Source organism: Oncorhynchus gorbuscha, linkage group LG01 (assembly GCF_021184085.1).
Source record: "Oncorhynchus gorbuscha isolate QuinsamMale2020 ecotype Even-year linkage group LG01, OgorEven_v1.0, whole genome shotgun sequence".
Classification (NCBI taxonomy): domain Eukaryota; kingdom Metazoa; phylum Chordata; class Actinopteri; order Salmoniformes; family Salmonidae; genus Oncorhynchus; species Oncorhynchus gorbuscha.
The window spans coordinates 77590034-77612219 of record NC_060173.1 but is presented as its reverse complement, the minus strand read 5'-3'; the positions used below and the strand labels follow the sequence as shown (position 1 = coordinate 77612219).

Here is a 22186-nt window from a genome sequence, read left to right as displayed (position 1 = left end):
TGACTAAAATGTAAATAGTGGGCAAAGTTGTAAATTAATAGTCATAAATACGTGCAATGGAATAAATTAATATTTTACAGATATGCATTCACTCTTTATTCATTTAGCTTTTCAATGGGATGGGTTATAGCAATATCTTGCATGCAGTTTACTCATTCACTACAAGCATTATGCATGTAAAAGACGGGCTGTATTAACTGTTATGTAATCAAAACATGAATTGTGTATAAATGTATTATATAATGAATGTTTTTTATTACATGCGAAATATACTCCTATAAATGTATACTTTATAACATTTTAATTACAGATACTTGTGACATATTATACAGAGTGAACAGCTGGCAAAAGTAACATCCTGAAGAATTGAATAACTATACAAATGTAAACAAATGCAGGAAACAATCGAAGACGTGTGCAGTCACACTAGCCTTGAGACAATCACATTCAGAATTCCCTGAACCTGACGTTCCATCTTAGATATTTATTATGATAAAGCATGTGAGGTAAGCTGTGACCACAGTTTACAAATGACACATGATAAAAAAATGGCAAAAATCGAAACGAGAAGTCCACTTCCCCTTCACGAGATCACATGGGGAGTTTCAGAATGAAAAAGTGCAGTGAAGCTGAAATAACTAAAGTGGCTATGGTGCAGACAGTGTAGCCATATTGTGTAGCAAAATTGTTTACAAAGGGGTTATATAGTACAAAGAAAAAGTATTATATTACAGTATTTATATAGACATTGAGTGAAATCTAAACACAATCACCTCACAGCCTCAGCAGGATGCATCATACTCTGGTCTGTCTGCCATATAGAGCAGAGAATGCAGAGCGCAATATATACATTTATATGTACTAAATAACACTAACAACTTCATATATTCCATTATACATGAAAACTACCACCTAATATATCAAATATGTTTGTATATTTAATATATTATAGAATGTGTACATACAGATACATCAATAACAATGGAAAACTATTTGGGAAGTGAGGAAGGAAAGGTGCACACAAATGAACTTGGATTTGGTAAAAAGACAAGGACGTTTTCTAGCACTGACCAGTGATGTTGCAGTGGCAAAAAAAAGTCATGACGCTAGAATGTGATGAGCACATGTGTTACAGAATACAGTGTTTCTCTTGTCAGAGGCTTGGTGACTTACACAACTATACTGTGCAGGGGACGTTGGCTCGTTTTAGCATCCACCACTGTGAAGACAAAAGGCAAGATAGACATGTGTTTGAAGCCATGGAGGTACAAGCTGGACAGAAGAGATGGATAATGAATACTATGGGTATCAACTCTGTGAACCAGCTGTAAAGATTCATGTATTCTGTATAGTACGGTAGATTCTGATGAATGAACGCAGGAAAACTAAGTATGTGTTACTAGATGGCGTTTGGCATTATAGCCCATGTTATTGTTCTGAAACTGACTGTGGATGATCATTGGTGGTAATGGTATTTGGACTGTATGCTCTGGAGACATGTATGCTCTGGAGACATGTTCTTGTTGATTTATAATAGTGTGAGTAAACATGTAATAATGTTGCCGATTCATCAGAGTATGAAAAACAATTTAGTGCCTTCATGCAGGTCTACATTTAGATCGAACTGCAGAAATCCCCCTAACTGCACTGCAGCAATAATGCTCGCCGTGAGTAGTCAAGTCGCATGAACATTTAAAGTGAACAAGACTACCATTAAAGCAATAAATGAAACTCCTCTTTTTGCAGAAAAAAAAACTGTTTACAAAAAAGTACAGTCACACAATCAACCTATGATTAAAAACAAGATTCTGTAAGAAAAAGAAGTCAGTAAATCATATGGCAGCTATAATGCAAGACACTGGATGCAGCCTTGGTAGTACCGGCTGCAAGGGAAGTTACAGGGCACAACATAACTAAATGTTTCCGATCGGAACAACACCCATAACACATTTTTCTACCTGTCGGCGGGCAGCTATTTAAAAAAAAAATATTGATCTGAACAATGGGTCACCTGACAGCCTAAGAATGTGAGTCACTACCTAGTTAAAAGACGCCAACCTTTCATTTAGACTCAAGTAAGCGTTGTCAGTTTGGCATTAGGTATCCACGCCAAAGAAGAAGGTCCACTTGACACATTAGTCACCTTCAAAAGGCTGTAAACAATTTGTCACGAAATGAGACGTCTACGTTGCATCTCCCCAACATCCGCTCACTTCTTTTTCTTCTTCACCTCCTTCTCTCTCTTGACTTTTTCATATTTGTTTTTCTCTGGTTTTGTGACACTGTCGTATGATGGGGGAGAGCCTGTGGAGTATGTCATGTCAGTTCTGTCTGAGGTGGAGATCTCGTTAAATTTGTCTATGACGAGAACCTCTTTATCAAGGAGCATCTTCTCTTTGTACATGGCAGAGGCCCGTTTAACAATACGTCTGAGCAGATATCGTCTGAAAGCTCTCTGAATTATCAGGGCAGACATGTCCTCTTGTTTACGCCGTAGCGTGGTGGTGATTGGTTCGTAGGACACCTTGGAGGGGTTGGAGGCCATAAAGCGCTCCTCCATTTGACCACGGAGGATGTCCAAGCCTTCGCCCTCACCCAGGACGCGCTTGGTGAAGGCAAACAGGATGTCCAGGCAGTGGATGCGCTCCCCACTCACCATGGGCAAATCCATGTAGATCAACTGGATCTTGTTGGGCTTAGAAATGCGTAGCGGGGGGTCCAAGGCATCAGCGAAGTCAGACAGCTTCTCATACTCCATGAACTGGGTGGCCCGTGCATCAAACTTCTCCCAGACCTCGTAGAACATCTCAAAGTCATCCTCGCTCAGGGGCTCAGCGCTCTCCTCAGTGGCCACACTGAAGTTCTCCAGGATGACAGCAATGTACATGTTGACCACAATGAGGAAACAGATTATGATGTAGCTCACAAAGAAGATAATGGCTACAGGGGGATTCCCACAGTCTCCCCCCTTGTACTTGCTGCCTGGGTGCTCTTTTCGACTGTCACAGTCTGGCTCTCTCTTGTTTAGGATGGGTGCCAGCAGGCCATCCCAGCCAGCTGACGTGGTGATCTGGAACAGGCAAATCATGCTGTTGCCAAATGTCTCAAAGTTGAACATGTCATCAATCCCAGACTCCTTCCTGACGTATGCAAAGTTTGACATTCCAAAGATGGCATAGATAAACATCACTAAGAAGAGCAGGAGACCAATATTGAACAAGGCAGGAAGTGACATCATCAAAGCAAACAAGAGTGTACGGATTCCCTTGGCACTCTTGATGAGGCGAAGGATGCGACCAATCCGGGCCAGTCGAATGACTCGGAATAAGGTTGGTGAAACAAAGTACTTCTCTATCAGTTCAGACAGAAACATACCTGAAAGGACAGAGAAGAATTACACGTAATAATCCCCAAAGCAGACCGTCAAATTGCAGTATTACAACTATGGAAATAGGTGACAAATCTTACCAATTATCGACAGGATAACAACAATAAAGTCAAATACATTCCACCCAATGGTGAAGTAGTATTGGCGGAGTGAGAACATCTTCAGAATACACTCTCCGGTAAACATGACAATAAACACCAGGTTGATCTTATAGAGAATTCCATCCATGTCGTCCGTCTGGTCGTCCGTCTCCACCATCATGGTGACCATATTAAGGCATATGAGAATCATGATGACAATGTCGAAAGCTTGCTTTGTAATGAAATCAAAGACATATCCTTGAAACTTGTTCTGGAGGAAACATAAGAAAGAAGCATTCTGAAAAACCAGGAAGTAGACATAGAGGTTCACGAAATAATGAATAAGTTAAAGAGTGATATGACCCAACCTGTTCTCAGGGCAGTTCATAGGATTTGGGTTTGGTGTTCATTTGTTCCCTCCAATTGGTATGATATATATGATATGATATGTGATATAATATGATATATTATGTTATGTTAGCTTACATAATTAATGGAATAGTGGTCGTACAATATCATACAAATTATAGGACGTATAGTATCATACGTCTTACCCGGTCGTACAATAGCATACTAATTGAATGAACTTATCAATCACTTGGAGGACTTATAGCATTATACATCTTTCTCTGAAAACCAGGTTTACTTGTTGCATTATAACAACAAAGGAGCATTTCGGGGAGAATTTACATTGGTGGTTGGTGTCACGCCTTGATCTGTTTCAACTGCCCTTGTCTTTACCCCTCTCCAGGTGTTGCCCATCTTCCCCATTATCCCCTGGGTACTTATACTTGTACTTGTGTTCTTTGTCTGTTGCCAATTCGTCTTGTTTGTCAAGTCAACCAGCGTTTTGTCTCAGCTCCTGCTTTTCCCCAGTCTCGCTTTTCTCACTCACCTGGTTTTGACCTTTGCCTGTCCTGTCTCTGAGCCCGCCTGCCTGACCACACTGCCTGCCCCTGACCCTGCCTGCTGTCCTGTGCCTTTGCCCCTACTCTGGATTACCTACCTCTGCCTGACCTGACCCTGACTGCCGTCCTGTGTCTTTGCTCCTACTCTGGATTACCTACCTCTACCTGAAGCTGACCCTGAGCCTGCCCGCCGTCCTGTGGCTTTGCTCCTACTCTGGATTACCTACCTCTACCTGAAGCTGACCCTGAGCCTGCCTGCCGTCCTGTGGCTTTGCTCCTACTCTGGATTACCTACCTCTACCTGAAGCTGACCCTGAGCCTGCCTGCCGTCCTGTGGCTTTGCTCCTACTCTGGATTACCTACCTCTACCTGAAGCTGACCCTGAGCCTGCCTGCCGTCCTGTGGCTTTGCTCCTACTCTGGATTACCTACCTCTACCTGAAGCTGACCCTGAGCCTGCCTGCCGTCCTGTGGCTTTGCTCCTACTCTGGATTACCTACCTCTACCTGAAGCTGACCCTGAGCCTGCCTGCCGTCCTGTGGCTTTGCTCCTACTCTGGATTACCTACCTCTACCTGAAGCTGACCCTGAGCCTGCCTGCCGTCCTGTGGCTTTGCCACTACTCTAGATTATCGACCCCTGCCTGCCTTGACCTGTCGTTTGCCTGCCGCTGTTGCTGTAATAAACATAGTTATTTCAACACAGTCTGTATTTGGGTCTTACCTGAAACGTGATAGTTGGAAGAACTAACAACAAATGTTAGGATAATTTACGTAAAAAGGTTATGAGAACTAAAACAACAAAGATTAGGAGAAAAATGTAAAAGGTTAGAAAACTGTGAAACTAGAAAAAGGGTTAGGGGACGGGGAAGGTAAAATGCTACACTTGTCCCTGACTCAACTCGAACATGCAACCTTTGGATTGCCAGATGGTATACTACCACCAACCTCCCATCTTTAGTTTCTGTCTAAACTAGACCATTAGTACATACCATACGTCTTAGAGGTGCAGAAAAATACGTATTGTATATTCGTATGGCTTTGAGACCAGGCTGCATGACCTTACCGCTGGCCTTGGGATAGGCTTTTGGGGTTTCTTTGAGCCAAGCTTCTTCATAGCATTGTAGTATTTCTTCTGTTCCTCTGTCATGAAGATGTCTTGACCTCCAAAGTAAAGAGGCAAGACAAACCTAGTTAAATTCCTGCAGCTCTTATACATTTCTAGTCCATTATTGAGGGGAGAAAATCATCAATACCTTAAATCAGAGAAAATGTATGCACGTATCATTGCTTGATTACTACAACACAAAATACTTATCTTTTTCTTTTGCTGATTGAAGTTGTCTATAATGACACCAATGAAGAGGTTGAGTGTAAAGAAGGATCCAAATATGATGAATACCACAAAGTACATATACATGTACAGATTAACTTCATAGTCGGGTTGATCTTCCAACTGTAATAGAATAGCATAGTATTACCATACATTATAGAATTCTAATCCTTAATGCTGATTGGTTAAAACCGTAATCCAACCGGTGTCTATTCCCCAAGTTACCACTGGCTAAACCTATGACGTTAAAATGCCTATTTACTCTGTTCCATCTGACTGCACCGTCCCATCAGTCCAGCCAGGAACTTTATAAACTTGATCTCCACTATAAAAAGCATCTAGACATTATCTCACATTTCTTTTAGACTAACATTTAGTTTTCAACAGCAGAGATTTGTATAAACCTTGTTGTCTGTCTCTCCAACATTTGCAACATTGTTTCAATATTCAAATTCTATCTCCAGCTCTCCCATAGTAATGAATGTGTTGAGAGCCGGGACGAGACAGACAGACAAGCAGGCAGCGTTTCTCAGCCAGTCGAAATCATGAATCAGCTGGTATAATTTTTATGAATAAATACAGTGCATTCAGAAAGTATTCAGACCACTTGACCTTTTCCACATTTTGTTATGTTACAGCCGTCTTCTAAAATTGATTAAATAAAACAAATCCTCATTAATCTACACACAATAACCCATAATGACAAAGTGAAAACAGATTTTTAGAAATCTTTGCAAGTTTATTAAAAATAAAAAACAGAAATACCTTATTTACATAAGCATTCAGAATATTTGCTATATGATTCAAAATTAAGCTCAGCTGCATCCTGTTTCCATTGATCATCATTGAGATATTTCTACAACTTGGAGTCCACCTGTGGTAAATTCAATTGTTTGGACATGATTTGGAAAGGCACACACCTGTATATATATATATATATAGGTCCCGCATTTGTCTAGCAAAAATTAAGCCATGAGGTCGAAGGAATTGTCCGTAGACAATGGTACCTCCTTGATGAACACCTGCTCCAGAGCGCTCAGGACCTCAGACTGGGGTGAAGGTTCACCTTCTAACAGGACAACGCCCCTAAGCACAAAGCCAAGACAACGCAGGAGTGACTTCGGGACAAGTCTCTGAATGTCCTTGAGTGGCCCAGTCAGAGCCCAGATGAACCTGATCAAACATCTCTGGAGAGACCTGAAAATAGCTGTGCAGCAACGCTTCCCATCGAAGATTGTAGCATCATATCCAAGAAGACTTGAGGCTTCAATCGCTGCCAAAGGTGCTTCAACAAATTACTGAGTAAAGGGCCTGAATACTTATATTAAATGTTATATTCCAGATGTAATTTTTTTATACATTTGAAAGAATTTATAAAAAAAACATTTTTGCTTTGTCATTATGGGGTATTGTGTGTAGATTGATGAGGGAAAAACAAAACAATTGTATACATTTTTGAATAAGGCTGTAACGTAACAAAATGTGGAAAAAGTCAAGGGGTCTGAAAACTTTCCGAATGCAGTGTACAAAGACATGTCAATTGATAAAAGGTCAAACAAAACTAATTGCAACTGGTCTTTCCAGCTTCAGTTTGAAGTGATTGTGTTAGCTGTGTTGTTGGCGAGCTCCTCTGAACAACAGTGTCCTGATGAGTGAGAATATTTTCTATGCCATGGGAAATTAGATCATTGTTATGGCTGTATCCAAATAAATGTCTCTAGAAAACAGCTTAATCAAATGCAAATGCAGCTACTTTGTTGTTATTCTGGCTGCAATTTTTGAAGTGACTGTAAGTTAGACGTAGTTGGCTAGCTAGCAAGCAGGGGATAAGAATGTTGCCAGCCAGTATGGAACATTTAGAACGAACGACATGGTCGCGTCTCTAGCAACCGAACCGATAGAACGAACGACCAGCTGGTTTGGATAGCAACCCTAGATTTGTGTTGGGACAATATCTTGTGGAAGGATGAAATTGTTTGAATAAATTAATCTAAATATGTCAATCAGTATTTGAATATGTTGGTAACCCGTTGTATAAAAGTGATAATGCCCTCGAAGCCGGTGTTTGCTATTGGCATGGTTTGCCGGTACTCGACTTCATCCCATGCCAATATATCATTCAAACACCAACTTCTCAGGTATTGTCACCTAATTAACAATATCATACAAACAACAACACTATGATATATACATTGAAAATGTGCAAACACAATCAGCCATTAGCCTGAAATACCTTGTGAAAGGTATTCCTGAAAATACTTACATTGCGAGAGTCCACAGCTGCATACATGATGTCCATCCAGCCTTTGAATGTAGCCTCAGAGAAAGTAAGGAAAATGTTATTACTTAGTAGTTAAGACACTAGTTCAGTAGTACATCGCCCTCACACAACTCACCTGCCCACACGGAATTGGTACAAAACCTTTGACGTAGGTCCAGTCTCTATCAATAAAATATTTCTGGTGATATGAGAGAGAGCAGCTCACCACTTGTAACAGTGCCAGATAGCCTGCTCCCACGTTATCAAAGTTGATCTTGACATTCTTCCAGTAGGCACCTTCCAAAGCCAAACATTCTGTCTTGTTAGCTACGTCTCTAACTTTGAAGCGCTCCTGTGTGGTGATGTTGACACAATGGTAGTATTTCCCTGCAAACAGGTTAACGCCCATGATGCTGAAGATGAGCCAGAAGATGAGGCAGACCAGCAGCACATTGAAGATGGAGGGGATGGCTCCGAGCAGAGCGTTGACCACCACCTGTAAGGATTCACACACGGCCTCAGTCTCAGATGTAAGAGCATAGACGATATCTCATTGGGTCATTTTCAGAACTGACAAGAAATACTTGTTGACTTTGGTGATGGTGAAATTAGGAAAACACACGAGTAAAGTGTTTAAATGGCAGTGTACACATCAGTCAAAACTCAACACAAGAATCACTAACACCACAGCTTATTAACAACAATGACAACAGCAAGGTGAGAAGCAAAGGAAAGAACGGGGGAGTGGGGGAGTGTATCTGTAAAGGAGATACTGTAGGCTATGGTTACATTTTAGTGAATCACATTTAGGCTACAGTGGGGAAAAAACGAAATAGAAAAAACCTTGTAGAGGCAGGATGAAGTCACATAATTTGTTTACTGTAAATAAAAATACAAACACACAAGTAGTGTTCACATTAAAGGCAGTCCCCCTGCAGCAAGACACATCCAAACACAGTACCGTTTCAGAGAACATCAATATAGAGCCAGCGAAGCAATGAGAAGTCAGTCATACAGATGGGAGAATTCAGTGACAACCACGTGAGGAGAGACCATCGTCACAGTACTGGTGGAAATCTAGCCAACCACAACATGCGAGAATCTGATCGATAAGAGCTACATTGATTATAGCAGTCGACACCCATCCTGCACATATGACATAAGCATCCAAACCCCTGGTTAGAGCTTGTATTGCACCGTAAAATATACATTCCAGTGAGAGTACCACACATTTTTAAGATGGTTAAGTGCAGTAGCCTCCAAGACTTCCGTTTGTTCACATTTTGTTTAAGTAAAGTGAATGCGTTATTCCGCGCCTTATTGATTCGTTTTCAATAACTCTGACATCCTCTGATGAGTGCACATGGCCTGCCAGTGGGACTGACGGAAACTCTCATCCTGAAAACCAGGGTTGGGGTCGATTCCAGTCAATCAGTAAGTACACTGAAATTCCAATTCTCTTCAATGCTTTTTAAATGAGACAAATTTGGAATTGGAGTTTGGTTAACTTTCTGAATTGACTGGAATTCAAATGGAATTGACCACAACCCTGCTGAAAACACATTTAGCTGGAAAATGAGGAATAGGAGAGGGAAGGTAACTCTAAATAAACATGCATGGAGTGAGTGAACTTTACATTCTCCAGCTGTTGGGTTGCAGTGGACCTTAGTTTGACTACAGAGCTCTGTGCCCATGCAGGGCGCTGATGTCACGCTGGTAAAAGGCTGTGATGATATGCACGGTGAAGCAACAGGACAGGGCTCTGGTCTGATGACTCTTACCCTCATGCCCTCGAAGCGGGACAGTGCTCTCAGGGGCCTCAGTGCTCGTAGAGTCCTCAGGGACTTGATGGCACTCAGCTCAGCGTAGCCCAGGGCGTTGGCCACAAGGCTGACAAGAGACACCTGTAAACACAATGACTCCATGAGAAGAGACGAAGGACTGGCTGGCACAGGCCTCAAACAATAGTTTTAAACCAGGAAATTAAGTCACTCCATCTTCTTAGCTACACGGCAGTAGCATTTCTACATTGAAACGTCAAGGCAATGTCTCAAAACCAGCTAATTGTGAACATTGCCAGACTACATATATTTTATGCAAGTGAAAGGGTCGTTTCAAAAGAAGACCTACGTCGACAATGAGGAAGTCCAGCCAGCACCAAGCGTTGGTAAAGTATTTGGCGAATCCATAGGCCACCCACTTCAGCAACATCTCCAGGATGAAGATGTGAGTGAAGACTTTGTCTGCAAACTCCAACACCGTCTTAATGGTCTTCCTCTTTTCGATGTAGATGTCCTCAAATGCCTTGATGTAAACACACTCAAATCAGATGATCCCGTCCTATACACCACAGTAATCTCACACTCTAGGGTAGTAGCTGCTGCCTCGTCAGATCTGTTGCCAGTTATTTCTGTGTCAAGCGATCACAGAATTCTCAATGACACAATACTGAGCCCGTTGAACAACAGAGCAGCTGCATGTGGTACTGCATTTCTACTCCTTTGTAGTTTTTCATAAGGGTCAGACAATGGAGGAGAATTTGCTGTCATTCGCTGAATTTGCTGTCAGAGCAGCTCACAGATCACTGCACCTGTACATAGCCCATCTGTAAATAGCCCATCTGTAAATAGCCCATCCAATCCACCTCATCCCCATACTGTATTTATTTATTTATCTTGCTCCTTTGCACCCAAGTATCTCAACTTGCACATTCATCCCCTGCACATCCTACCATTCCAGTGTTTAATTGCTATATTGTAATTACTTTGCCACCATGGCCTATTTATTGCCTTTACCTCTCTTATCCTACCTCATTTGCACACGTTGTATATAGATTTTGCTACTGTATTATTGATTGTATGTTTGTTTATTCCATGTGTAACTCGTTGTTGTTGTATGTGTCGAACTGCTTTGCTTTATCTTGGCCAGGTCGCAGTTGCAAATGAGAACTTGTTCTCAACTAGCCTACCTGGTTAAATAAAGGTGAAATCAAATGTTTAAAAAAAGAATACTTTGCCAGCCCCTCTCTGCCATACTCTCAGATCCTTCCCCCGATTCCTTACTTCCCCACTTACCAGCGCTCCACTGCTGAGCAGGATCATGAAGATGATAAAGCTCTCAAACCAGTTGTGCTCCACTATCCTGAAACAAGTTTTTCTCAACGTCCACCACATCTTCCACTTGGCCTCATCAACGTTCACTTGGCAGCATTGGAATCTGCGGACACATCCTGAAAGCAGACAGCATGTAAGTTCATTGGAACAGATGTTACAATTCAACTTACCCCCCCCCCCCCCCCCCCAAAGAATGTGTGTCTTGTGGTTCTAGTTTCTTATCCATTCTATTTCTGGGTTCCAGCTTGTTATGCCTGAAGCTGTTATGCAAAAGATGATACCCACATCCTGAGACCTAGACTATTGTATCTCTCACCATCAGTGAAGCAGCCTTCAGGTTCCATGGACTCCTCAGGCTCCATGCCCACCGAGCCCTCTCCCTCTCCTGGGGGCCTAATGTCCACTGTACTGCCCTCTGAGGAGCTCAGCGGATGGTCTTCAGATAGCTGCTGCAAAGGGAGCCAAGCCAGAGCAACATTAGCACAGCACACCCATGACAGGCCCTGGGACACTAGCATCTGCCCGGGAGCTGACATACTGAGCCTCATTACAATGGGTCACCCAGTGATGCAAGGGTACTGCCATATGTAAGCTCACAGGGTCTGTCTCTTTGTCTAGAGTTGTATATCATTTCATGCAGAATCAATCAAAATTACCTACAGACTTAGAAGATGAGACACGTATAGTTTGGGAAGTCAAATTGCAGGCTAACACATGCATAAGCGCTGTTGAAATATATTTTTGTATCTTAATAAAAGGTCTGTAGGTAAAAATGATTTCACTTGAGTCATTATGGCATGCGTTCTCTAAAAGTGTATGCTTGAACCAAGCCTGTGATCTAAATTATAGAACATGTGTGCTCCAGTATTTTCATGTCCAGGACTTTTTGACCCAAACAAACTGGTCTTTTCCCCTTCACATTTTCCTCATTGACATGAAAACACATATGTCCAGTTGCTAAGCAGTAGACAAGCCGTAGTCATTTCAAGAAGAGGGCAGCCTGCATTAGCTTAACAGCAGATATAACAGTGTTGTGCACTTTAACCAAGACAGGCATTAAGGAGTCCGCATTCCAGGCTCGTGTCAGATTAGAACCACCTGATCACGCATTAAACACCCGAGACAAGGTAACTTGAGAGAGTAATGTGATCATACTGGGGAAACAATTAATAGAATATAGAATAGAACACTGAGCGCTTAGAACATTTCCAAATACAGTGTAAGAACTAGAGGACTAGCATCTGCCAACCATGTGGATGTGACCAATAAAATGTGGTTTGATTTGGAAAGCTGATTTTAGGAGAGGTGTGCTGGATTACAAGGAATAGCAGCCTCCCCATGCAATGATGTCAAGCATCTAATACTGTTGACAATGTTCAAAGATGTTCCAGTTTTTCCAATAATTAAGCTTATTCAGCGTCTCTCCTCGAGCACTTTGTATCTTTCTACTAGGTGTGTCTTCCAACCGCCTTGAACTGAGAGCAGCCTTGCGTTAATGCCTTTCTGGGGAGTACAGTAGCACTGAGCTGTCATGGGACCCAGCTAATGCAGAATGGTGAATGATGTAAGCATGCTACGACGATATATGCGCTGGGAATACTCCGTTTGACTACGCTACCGCAATCACACAGGTGTTTGACCTTCAATTTAGGTACTATTGTAGGCACTACGATATCTTCTCATTTCCACATACAGTATACTCTACTATCTGTTGGTAGCTCAAGAAGTTGCACCTCTTTTGGACTTGAACTTATCCAGGTACCGAAGTCAAATATAATTAGTCGCTACTATAACTACGCGCTTTGAAATTAGTCGCTACTGTAAGTACACGCTTTGAAAAATGCTATCTAGAACCTAAAATGGTTCTTCAGCTGTCCCCATAGGAGAACTCTTTGAAGAACCCTTTTTGGTTTCAGGTAGAATACCTAGAACCAAAAAGGGTTCTTCTATGGGGACAGCCAAATAACCCTTTTGTAACTCTTTTTTTCCCCTGAGTATAATATGTCCGGTATTCTTACCTGCACTACCATTAATAACGGTATGCCTACTAGCAACAACATTCATTTTTTTAGAAACCCAGCTGATTGAAATAAGAATGGTCCTCTTAAAAACAAGCATTTGTAATCACCTGCTTTCGTCATTCCATTATGCATCATATTTGCCAAATGAAAATGCCATAGTAAATGTTCGGGCTGTGAACCATTCCTCCAATACATTTTTGACCATTAAAAAACCCATTACTCTACAGCATATAAGTCAAATTTGTCACGTTCCAGGTGATCTCTGGCTGCTGAAAGATCCGCCCTCCAAAAAACTAAACCAAACTAAAGGGACAAAACTAATAACAATCATGGGTTGATCTGTGGATGAAAATGGTGGTTTTGCTCATTCATAAAAAATAAAGCATTGCAAAGAAGCCTTAAAACAATCAGGGTTGGCAGCATCAGAACGGCTGCTGAACGTATATAAAAATGAAGTAGGGAGTAAAGTATGATCAAGCAGAAACAAACATAGATGATCAATCTAACAAAAAGATTGTTCTTTGTTGGTAAATGGAATAGGCAATCTCCACGGTTAGTGTTATGTACAATAAAGTGGTCTTACAAGTCTCCTCTCATTGAAAACCTTGAGAGCGTCTGTGAAACAGCTGCAATAACAAATGGGGTTAAGTGTGGTAAGTTACTGTGCCACATGCTACCTTGTCTGGGAGCAAAGCAAGTTAGTCACATATTAACGTCTCAAAAAGTACATTTACAAGTGAAGGAAATACAATCTCACCAAATTTCCAACAGTCATTATTGTTCAACGAGAAATAGGAAGTACACTACCATAACAGCACAAACAGCACAGTACAACAACGTCAGCAAAATAAAACTGGAACACAGTGACATTTTATGATTGTCTGACTGCAATGATACCACAGATACTAATTGACAGTTGGCACTCAAGTTTGCACCATGTTCTCGGGGAAAGTGAGAGCCCGAAATGGGCCTTTTTACAACTCCATGCAATAAAGCTCCCTAAAGAGGAGGATGTAGCTGCAGAGCACTTCGATTTAAATGGCACATCGTGTCATCTGAAGACGAGGATTCCCTTGTCTCTGTGGCCTCTCCTCATTAAAGTGTTGTTGTATAAGGATCCATAATGTCACATGCATCATACTTGGCTTGCCATGTGGCGTGGGTTAAGTGCGCCAGCATGACCACGGCAATGGAACGTTCTACTCATCGGACACAGCAAATGTATCCGCAGAGGACCACACCACAGACCAACATCTGAATCGGTCTTCATCCATCGCTCATGTTCTTTTCGTCTCCGGCTCCGTTCGGCCAGAACGTGAAACCGAAAGCCGCAGAGACATCGGAGGCTCACAGGAACATGTCAAAGTAATCACTAATGGCCCAAGCCGAACATGAGATCTGCGAAATGACCTCGACTCACATGTCGGTAAATGATCTCGGACTGTGATAAGCGTCTTGGAGGGACTAAGTGTCTAATTCTCTCCTTTCTTTCTCTCTCTCTCTCGGAGGACCTGAGCCCTAGGACCATGCCCCAGGACTACCTGACATGATGACTCCTTGCTGTCCCCAGTCCACCTGGCCATGCTGCTGCTCCAGTTTCAACTGTTCTGCCTTACTATTATTCGATCATGCTGGTCATTTATGAACATTTGAACATCTTGGCCATGTTCTGTTATAATCTCCACCCGGCACAGCCAGAAGAGGACGGGCCACCCCACATATGCTCTCTCTAATTCTCTCTTTCTGTCTCTCTCTCGGAGGACCTGAGCCCTAGGACCGTGCCCCAGGACTACCTGACATGATGACTCCTTGCTGTCCCCGGTCCACCTGACTGTGCTGCCGCTCCAGTTTCAACTGTTCTGCCTTGTTATTATTCGACCATGCTGGTCATTTATGAACATATGAACATCTTGGCCATGTTCTGTTATAATCTCCACCCGGCACAGCCAGAAGAGGACTGGCCACCCCACATAGCCTGGTTCCTCTCTAGGTTTCCTCCTAGGTTTTGGCCTTTCTAGGGAGTTTTTCCTAGCCACCGTGCTTCTACACCTGCATTACTTGCTGTTTGGGGTTTTAGGCTGGGTTTCTGTACAGCACTTTGAGATATCAGCTGATGTACGAAGGGCTATATAAATACATTTGATTTGATTTGATTTGATTTGATTTGGTGTCCCCAGGATTTTTTTTTTTAAGTGATCATTTCATGCAGCGCAAATCGAGAGATTTAAGACCAGAAAAAAAACAGGTCTTAACGTTAATGCGGTTGGTAATGGCATGGAAACACAATCTATCTCAAAAAGCTTCTGGCTCGTGAGACTGCTTTGAAATACATCTGCGTCATCAAAGCTTTATTATTAAAAGGTCAAGTTTGGGAGCAGTAAAACAGTGAGCGGACATCACCTTTTTCGTTATCTATGTATTATTGTGTAGAATATTTTAGCCAGCTCCCGTTTTGGGCCATATGCCCATCATGCAACGAGAAATCAGATAATGCTGGTGACCCTTGTGTTTATTTTCCGATAACAATTGCTTGTTTTCCATTTCATATGATTGAAAACCAAGCCCTCAATAGGCTACCCTTAACCTAGGCCTATACATTCTTAGAAAAGAAAGTTCTATCTAGAACCTAAAAGAGTTATTCGGCTTTCCCCATAGAAGAACCCTTTGAAGGACCCTTTTTGGTTCCAGAAAGAACCCTTTTGGGTTCCATATGCATCCCTTTCTACAGAGGGTTCTACACGGAACCCAAAAAGTGTTCTACCTGGAATCAAAACGGGTTCTCCTATGGGGACAACCGAAAACCCTTTTGGAAACGTTTTTCCTAAGAGTGTAGGCTATAGCGAAGGCTGGTTCAACAGCAATACATTGTCTTTTTTTATCCTGTCGATTTTATGATATCACGCTTCTGACCCCGAGCTATTTACAACTATTGTTGTTGTTTGAAAAAAAAATTGACATCTTGTTTTCTGTTTAATTTTATTTAAAAACTAATCCGGCTCATGTAACAAATAACAATTTTGAATTCACCATCCTGGCTTCATGGTGAACGTCCAGCTCACATGCAATGCAATTTAGGGGCAGTCTGCTATATCTGGAGAAGTGTTAATGTTTATAAAGCATTATATTTGGGAGCAGCATAACGGTCAGTGGACATTCTCTTAATATTGGTTCTTTGTCCAGAGTCTGTGGAGAGTTGGATGTGCATAAACGCCTCCATTGTCTGAGTTGCCTTAATATTATTTGCACATGGGGAGACATTATGGTGCCTGTAACTGTATTTAGACATAACCTCCGGTATTTAGACATAACCTCCGGTATTTAGACATAACCTCCGGTATTTAGACATAACCTCCGGTATTTAGACATAACCTCCGGTATTTAGACATAACCTCCGGTATTTAGACATAACCTCCGGTATTTAGACATAACCTCCGGTATTTAGACATAACCTCCAGTATTTAGACATAACCTCCGGTATTTAGACATAACCTCCAGTATTTAGACATAACCTCCAGTATTTAGACATAACCTCCAGTATTTAGACATAACCTCCAGTATTTAGACATAACCTCCAGTATTTAGACATAACCTCCAGTATTTAGACATAACCTCCAGTATTTAGACATAACCTCCAGTATTTAAAACAAGTTGTTGTTTTGTCTTGATTAGAATTTGATAGAATTGTTGACTCTTTTGAAGCCTTATCAATAGTGAATTTAATATTGTTTCTTGACAACTTTTGGTAATTCCATGGCTCAGACATGGCAGACATAATGCAACTGAACAATATATTTCCATGTTGAAGCCATGTAATTAGGCTTCTTACAACGTCGACTGCAAACATGTAGCAAAGATGGGTTATTTTGTTTCCGTAGGTTATTTAACAAATTAGGCAATAGCAGACTAACATCGGAATTGGAGTTGATGACAACGCAATACATAAAATACCATAAAAACACATCCTGAAGTAACCACATATTTAGCCATGGAGCACGTTCTGATTGGGCAATTAGGGTTCAAGCCTTGACACACCTACAACTTATTTTTTCTTCATCAAAACCCAACCCTTTCGCGCCACCGCTAGCTGCTACTAATTCCGGTTGTGAAAACAGCCCAAAATATTACTGACACCCCCTCCCCCCCAAACCTATACAAAGATTCACCATTGCGTTAGGTTTGTTAAAATACAGCCCCGAGAGTGTTTATGTTAGCTCCCTGGTACATATGAATCACTGCAGCTGTTCTACCTACCTAACCTACAATTGATTAACACCCCAGTGAGTGAACAGTAGGTGGCAGGCCAGCAATCCCCTCTTTATAAGCTCTAATGTGCCAAACAAGCACACTATTTTAGCACACTTACATTTTACCTCTGGCTGTCACAATTTGCAGTAGAGGAGGCTGGTGGGAGGAGACATAGGAGGATGGGCTCATTGTAATGGCTGTAATGGAATGGAAACCACGTTTGACTCCTTTCCATTTTTTACATTCCAATGAGTCCGTCCTCCTATAGTTCACCCCCACCAGCCTCCTCTGATTTTCAGATACTACATCAGTGCAATAATCTCTAATGAGTCATTCTAATGTACATTTTTTAGATAATGTGTACAAACAACAGAAAACAAGCAGATTTGCATAACTTTTTTTAAAGCTCATAACGTCGCTGTCCATTTTTCAAATCCTTAACCTAGATCATCACTTGATTTCAAACTATGTATAAGAATCTGAGACTGTGAACTACTTCCATATTGTTCCACATAGAATCATGCTCACCTCTTTGCTTTCCTCTATGTCCGAGGAATCGCTGCTGAAGTCCTCAGTGTTGAGGTCCGACTCTCCCACAGCGATGGGCACTGTGACGGTCAGGCTGGCGTTGTGGATGAATGGCATATAGTCAGTGTTGTCATTCATTATGTACTTCCCTGCTGCATTGCTGCACACCCCCACTCCCAACCCACTGGTGGCGCCATTGCCATCCTTTATGCAATCGGGGTCTTTCATGATCTCCACAGTGGTGTGGTTGGAGTTCCAGTTGGTCCCCATGGTTTTGTGGAGGTCATCCAGGGTCGTGTCCTCGTTCAGGCTCCTCTTCTTCTTCCTCAGACAGATGCTTTGGAAAGAGCGGCGCACCAAGGCCTTGACGAAGGCGACGCCCTGGTGGATGCGGTCTATGGCCACCGTCAGATTGTTCATCTCGCTGTCATCATCCGTGGCCGCCAGGTTATCAGCACTGAACGAGCTCAGCAGCAAGGCCAGGAACAGATTCAGGACCTGCCACACACACACACACACACACACGCTCAACTGATGGTTTAAAGTTACTGTAATTGATTTACGGTGGATTAACAGTGTTGTTAACAGTCATACGGAGATACAGTAGAGCTGAAAACGTACCACTAGGTTCCCGATGACCATGACCATCAGGAAGACGATGAGACACATGCTCTGACCAGCCACCTCCATACAGTCCCACATGGTCTCGATCCACTCCCCACACAGCACCCGGAACACAATCAGGAAGGAGTGGAAGAAGTCATGCATGTGCCACCGGGGCAGTGTGCAGTCTGTAGAGATCTTACACACACAGTCTCTGTAGCTCTTCCCAAAAAGCTGCATGCCCACCACGGCGAAGATGAAGACAATGATGGCCAGTACGAGGGTGAGATTACCCAAGGCCCCCACTGAGTTACCAATGATCTTGATCAGCTTGTTCAGTGTGGGCCAAGACTTGGCCAGTTTGAATACTCTCAGCTGCATACAAAGAGAAGAATGGGATTAATATTCATTTCTATTCCAATATGTTGACAGTCTACTTTTATACCAGTGATTATTGACTGAAACTGCAGCATTTTGGATGCTGTGCTGGAGTGTCGATGCTCTTACCAATCGGAATGATCTGAGGACAGACATTCCAGACACGTTGGCCAAGCCAAGCTCCATCAAGCTCAAACTGACAATGATACCATCAAATATATTCCAGCCTTCCTGAAAATAAATGTACGGATCCAAAGCAATAATCTTGAAACACATCTCAGCTGTGAAGATACCCGTGAACACCTGATTAAAACAACACACAAGAACAGTGACAACAGTAATTAACATGTCATGTGCTTAAAATGGCCGATTTTAAAGTGATTATGGCAAAAACAAATGACATGTGACTGCGTACCAGGTTTCCCACATAAAGCATGGTGTTGAACTCCCCAGACATTTGGTAATGCTCCATAGCCATGAACACTGTGTTCATAACAATACATATGGTGATAGCTAGGTCTACAAACGGGTCCATCACGATCATCTTGACTATTTTCTTGATCCTCAGCCACTTCGGACAACAGTCCCAGATGAGGAAGGTGTTGGCAAACTTGTACCAGCAAGGAGGGCACTTCTGTCTCGATTCTTCAAGTTCTGATACATACAGAGGATAAATAACAGAGAAACATTTGTTTTATGAATGTACTCTCATTTTGTCTGTTCATGCTATTTGTTCTAGGGGGTGTATGGGGTATGGTATAGTCGTACACACCTTCCATAGTGTTGGTTATAACACTAGCTACACTGAGCGCCCTCTGCCTGGCAACTGGGTCTTCCAGGAAGTCCATAGAGGCCTGGTACGATCCACATCGGGCCTTTCTATACTCTGTCTCCGTAGAGTTTTCCTGGAGTTACATCATTTGGAAGCATTATCAATGTATGGCAAACCAATTGCATCGGCAATATTCTGTATCTCAGCACAATGTAACCACCAAAGATGGCCATGTTCAAGGGCCAATTAATCTCTTAACCAGGAAGTCATTATCTGTTCAACCAAAAAATACTGTATTTCTAATCACATCAATAGAAATATTTTAATAGTTTCTTATCTATATGGAATAAATAAAAATATATATGAAAATCCAAACCTGTTTAATACTGCCTTATATTTATTATTTTTAACAAAATGTAATCTTTAGTGTGTAACTGTATGTAAATATACCATAAGTAATGTTTAGGTAGTCAAGAAAAGAAAGAAGGAAGAGAAAGAAGGAAAGGAACAAGATGCACACTACAAGACCACAGCCGAGCTAGAGTAGAGGCACGGCAGGAAGAAAAAGAACAGAACTGGTTTAGAGACAACAGAACAGAACTGGTTTAGAGACGGCAGAACAGAACTGGTTTAGAGACAGCAGAACAGAACTGGTTTAGAGACAGCAGAACAGAACTGGTTTAGAGACAGCAGAACAGAACTGGTTTAGGCCATCCAGGCTAAACTACACTTCCTTGCATTGTCACCAGTAGAGGCCTTATCTACTGTCACCTCTGGCAGAAGGAGTCCCTCAGGTGACTTGGGGAGTGAAGCCCCGCCCACTAGGGACACCACCCCGTTGCAGTCGACGGAGCTGTGCATCTTCCCATTTGCTGGCAGCATGAAGTGTGATGGCATGCTGTTCTGGCTCACGTTGCTGGAGCGCCGGTCGCTCCACCGAGGGACAAACAGAGAGCCCCGGCAACTGTCGTTGTCCTCGAAAGTGCTGTTCTCATCGTCGGCAAAGTCGTTCTCCGAGCCTATGTCCCGCGCACGGTCCCGGAAGCTGTAGAGGCTAGCCTGGCTGTTCCGTCTGGACGAGAACAGGGGTCCGCGGATACTCAGGAAGGACTGGGAGAAAAATACATTCCTCAGTGCATGTTACTGGCATAAGCATGGGTTGAGAAGTGGAGTAATTTAAGATGGAAGAATGGGTCCTGCAGAGAGTGATACTGATGAAGATGATGCAATGATGTTGATTATCTAGAGCAGTGGTTCCCAAACTTTTTATAGTCCCGTACTCCTTCAAACATTCATCCTCCAGCTGCATACCCCCTCTAGCACCAGGGTCAGCGGACTCTCAAATGTTTGTTTTTCCATCATTGTAAGCCTGCCACACACACAATACGATACATAAGAATGAGTGGCAGTTTTTGTCACAACCCGGCTCGTGGGAAGTGACAAAGAGCTCTTATAGGACCAGAGCACAAATAAAAATATAATAATAATCATTATTGTTGCTCGTTATTTAGCCATCTTACATATGAAACCTTATTTGTTCATCAAAAATGGTTAATAACTCACCACAGGTTAATGAGAAGGTTGTGCTTGAAAGGATGCGCGTAACTGCAATGTTGGGTTGTATTGGAGTCTCAGTTTTAAATCATTTCCCACACACAGTCTGTGCCTGTATTTAGTTTTCATGCTTGTGAGGGCCGGGAATCTAGTCTCACATAAGTACGTGGTTGCAAAGGACATCAGTGTCATAACAGCGCGATTTGCCAAGGCAAGAAACTCTGAGCGCAGACCTATTCAGAAATCTGTGAGTGGCTTCTGATTAAAATACATTTTCACAGAACCGCTTGTTGAAATTTCGATGAGGTTCTCTTGTTCAGTTATCGTTAAGTGGACTGGAGGCAGGGCATAAAAGGGATAACGAATCCAGCTGTTTGTGTCATCCGTTTCGGAAAAGTACCTGCGTAATTGTGCACCCAGCTCACTCAGGTGCTTCGCTATATCACATTTGACATTGTCCGTAAGCTTAAGTTCATTTGCACACAAAAAATCATACAATGATGGAAAGACCTGTGTGTTGTCCATGCTAATGGAGACAGAGAAGAGCTCCAACTTCTTAATCATAGCCTCAATTTTGTCCCGCACATTGAATACAGTTGCGGAGAGTCCCTGTAATCCCTGATTCAGATCATTCAGGCAAGAAAAAACATCATCCAGGTAGGCCAGTCGTGTGAGAAACTTGTCATCATGCAGGCGGTCAGACAAGTGGAAATTATGGTCAATGAAGAAAACTTTAAGCTCATCTCTCAATTCCAAAAAACATGTCAATACTTTGCCCCTTGATAACCAGCGTACTTCTGTATGTTGTAAAAGCGCTACATTGCATAAGCAGAAAATACACGAGAGTTCAGGGGCCTTGATTAAAAAGGGTCAACCATTTTCACTGTAGTGCCCAAAACATCTTTCAAGCTGTCAGGCATTCCCTTGGCAGCAAGAGCCTCTCGGTGGATGCTACAGTGTACCCAAGTGGCGTCGGGAGCAACTGCTTGCACGTGCATTACAACTC

General features: G+C 42.4%; 1 protein-coding gene across 2 annotated transcripts in view; it reads right to left on the bottom strand.

The window, feature by feature from the left end:
• Positions 1 to 284: 284 nt before the first annotated feature.
• The window catches only part of scn1laa (sodium channel, voltage-gated, type I-like, alpha), a 50197-nt gene continuing 28295 nt past the window's right edge, over positions 285 to 22186 (bottom strand). The window contains exons 12-27 of one of the 2 annotated variants that reach the window (XM_046360810.1): positions 20398 to 20736; positions 19627 to 19759; positions 19270 to 19508; positions 18984 to 19157; positions 18495 to 18851; positions 17874 to 18371; positions 11396 to 11528; positions 11041 to 11195; positions 10097 to 10270; positions 9748 to 9870; positions 8193 to 8462; positions 7970 to 8023; positions 5692 to 5829; positions 5440 to 5544; positions 3469 to 3739; positions 285 to 3375 (exon numbers count right to left, since the gene is read on the bottom strand). In XM_046360810.1, the coding sequence (XP_046216766.1) occupies positions 2210 to 3375; positions 3469 to 3739; positions 5440 to 5544; positions 5692 to 5829; positions 7970 to 8023; positions 8193 to 8462; positions 9748 to 9870; positions 10097 to 10270; positions 11041 to 11195; positions 11396 to 11528; positions 17874 to 18371; positions 18495 to 18851; positions 18984 to 19157; positions 19270 to 19508; positions 19627 to 19759; positions 20398 to 20736 (4329 nt within the window). In that variant the 3' untranslated portion in view covers positions 285 to 2209. The remainder of the gene's footprint in view (positions 3376 to 3468; positions 3740 to 5439; positions 5545 to 5691; positions 5830 to 7969; positions 8024 to 8192; positions 8463 to 9747; positions 9871 to 10096; positions 10271 to 11040; positions 11196 to 11395; positions 11529 to 17873; positions 18372 to 18494; positions 18852 to 18983; positions 19158 to 19269; positions 19509 to 19626; positions 19760 to 20397; positions 20737 to 22186) is intronic. The other variant, XM_046360801.1, reaches the window with a different exon arrangement.